This window comes from Chaetura pelagica, unplaced genomic scaffold, assembly GCF_000747805.2.
Source record: "Chaetura pelagica isolate M959 unplaced genomic scaffold, ChaPel_1.0 scaffold344, whole genome shotgun sequence".
Classification (NCBI taxonomy): Eukaryota; Metazoa; Chordata; class Aves; order Apodiformes; family Apodidae; genus Chaetura; species Chaetura pelagica.
Genome location: NW_009953098.1, coordinates 292839 through 293872, shown reverse-complemented (window position 1 = coordinate 293872; position 1034 = coordinate 292839). Strand labels below are relative to the sequence as shown.

Below are 1034 nucleotides of genomic sequence, written 5' to 3'. Positions count from 1 at the left end.
CACGTGTGAGGCCCTGCCCCGCCACGCGCCCCCCCCCCCCCCATGCCTTCTATATCTGCACTTCTCCATGCTGGTCAGGGAGGTGCAGGTGACTGGCATGTTTTGAGAAGCCCATTTCTGAAGGCAATCTGCTCGGCTCGGCAGGGCAGCAGCCTGGTTGCTGTCAGCTTTCCATGCATGCATTTCCATTCCAGGACAATCTCCCAGCACCTTCCTGACCAAATTCTCACCTCTCCAACCCACACAGGCCCAGGCAGGGAGGCCCAGACCCACTCGCTGTCTCTCGGAAGAAGAAAAGCTTTTGAGAGCAAAGTCCCAGCTACCAAAGGCCCGAAGAGCTTTGGGCTGGCAGCAAAGAGGAGCCTTGAAGCAAAGGATGCTTTGCTGGGTAATAGCTCCCAGAGCAAAGTTTTTTTGAGGTATTATCTTCCAATTATGACTAACCCTGGTGTTTCTTGCAGCTAGCACAGCCTGCCCGCCTGGGACTGTGCTGAGGAGCATTTATGCATCCAACTAGTATTTGTATTTGGTAACTCTATAGCAAACAATAAGGGCTGTGCAACAGTTTCTGTCCCTGGTGAGGTTCCTCAGAAAGAGCACCGTCTATTGGCATCAAGCACACGACACATTTACACACAGGTTTACAAATCAGCCACGCACAAGAAAAGCTTTGGTTGGAGGCCTTGCTTGATGAGGGGCCAGAGCTAAAAGAGCACGCGGGGCTTTACCTGTGGGGTGGGAGGAGGAGGAGGAGGAGGAAGAGGCCACGCAGCCCCAGAGCAGAGCCACGGAGAGAGCGTGAAGCTGCCAGGGAGCCATCCAGAGGAGTGGGGTGTCAGCGGAGGCCGCCGGGAGGTGCAGGACATCAGAGCCGCGGCCGCGGCGCGCGCGTCTGGAGAGCCTGGAGCAGGACAGGAGGGTTGAAAGGCTTCAGCACATTGCTGGGGCCCTGGCACTCTCCCTGACACAAGTTCCTTTTTACTCATTTACCAAGTCAGATTAATCATTTCCCAGCGGACTTTAATTTGTAAGTT

At 55.0% G+C, this 1034-nt stretch overlaps 1 protein-coding gene across 1 annotated transcript in view; it reads right to left on the bottom strand.

Annotated features, from left to right (window-relative positions):
* IL13RA2 (interleukin 13 receptor, alpha 2) overlaps window positions 1–819 on the bottom strand; it is an 11769-nt gene extending 10950 nt beyond the window's left edge. The window contains exon 1 of the mRNA XM_009997053.1: window positions 729–819. Within this exon, the coding sequence (XP_009995355.1) occupies window positions 729–819 (91 nt within the window). The remainder of the gene's footprint in view (window positions 1–728) is intronic.
* Window positions 820–1034: the final 215 nt, after the last annotated feature.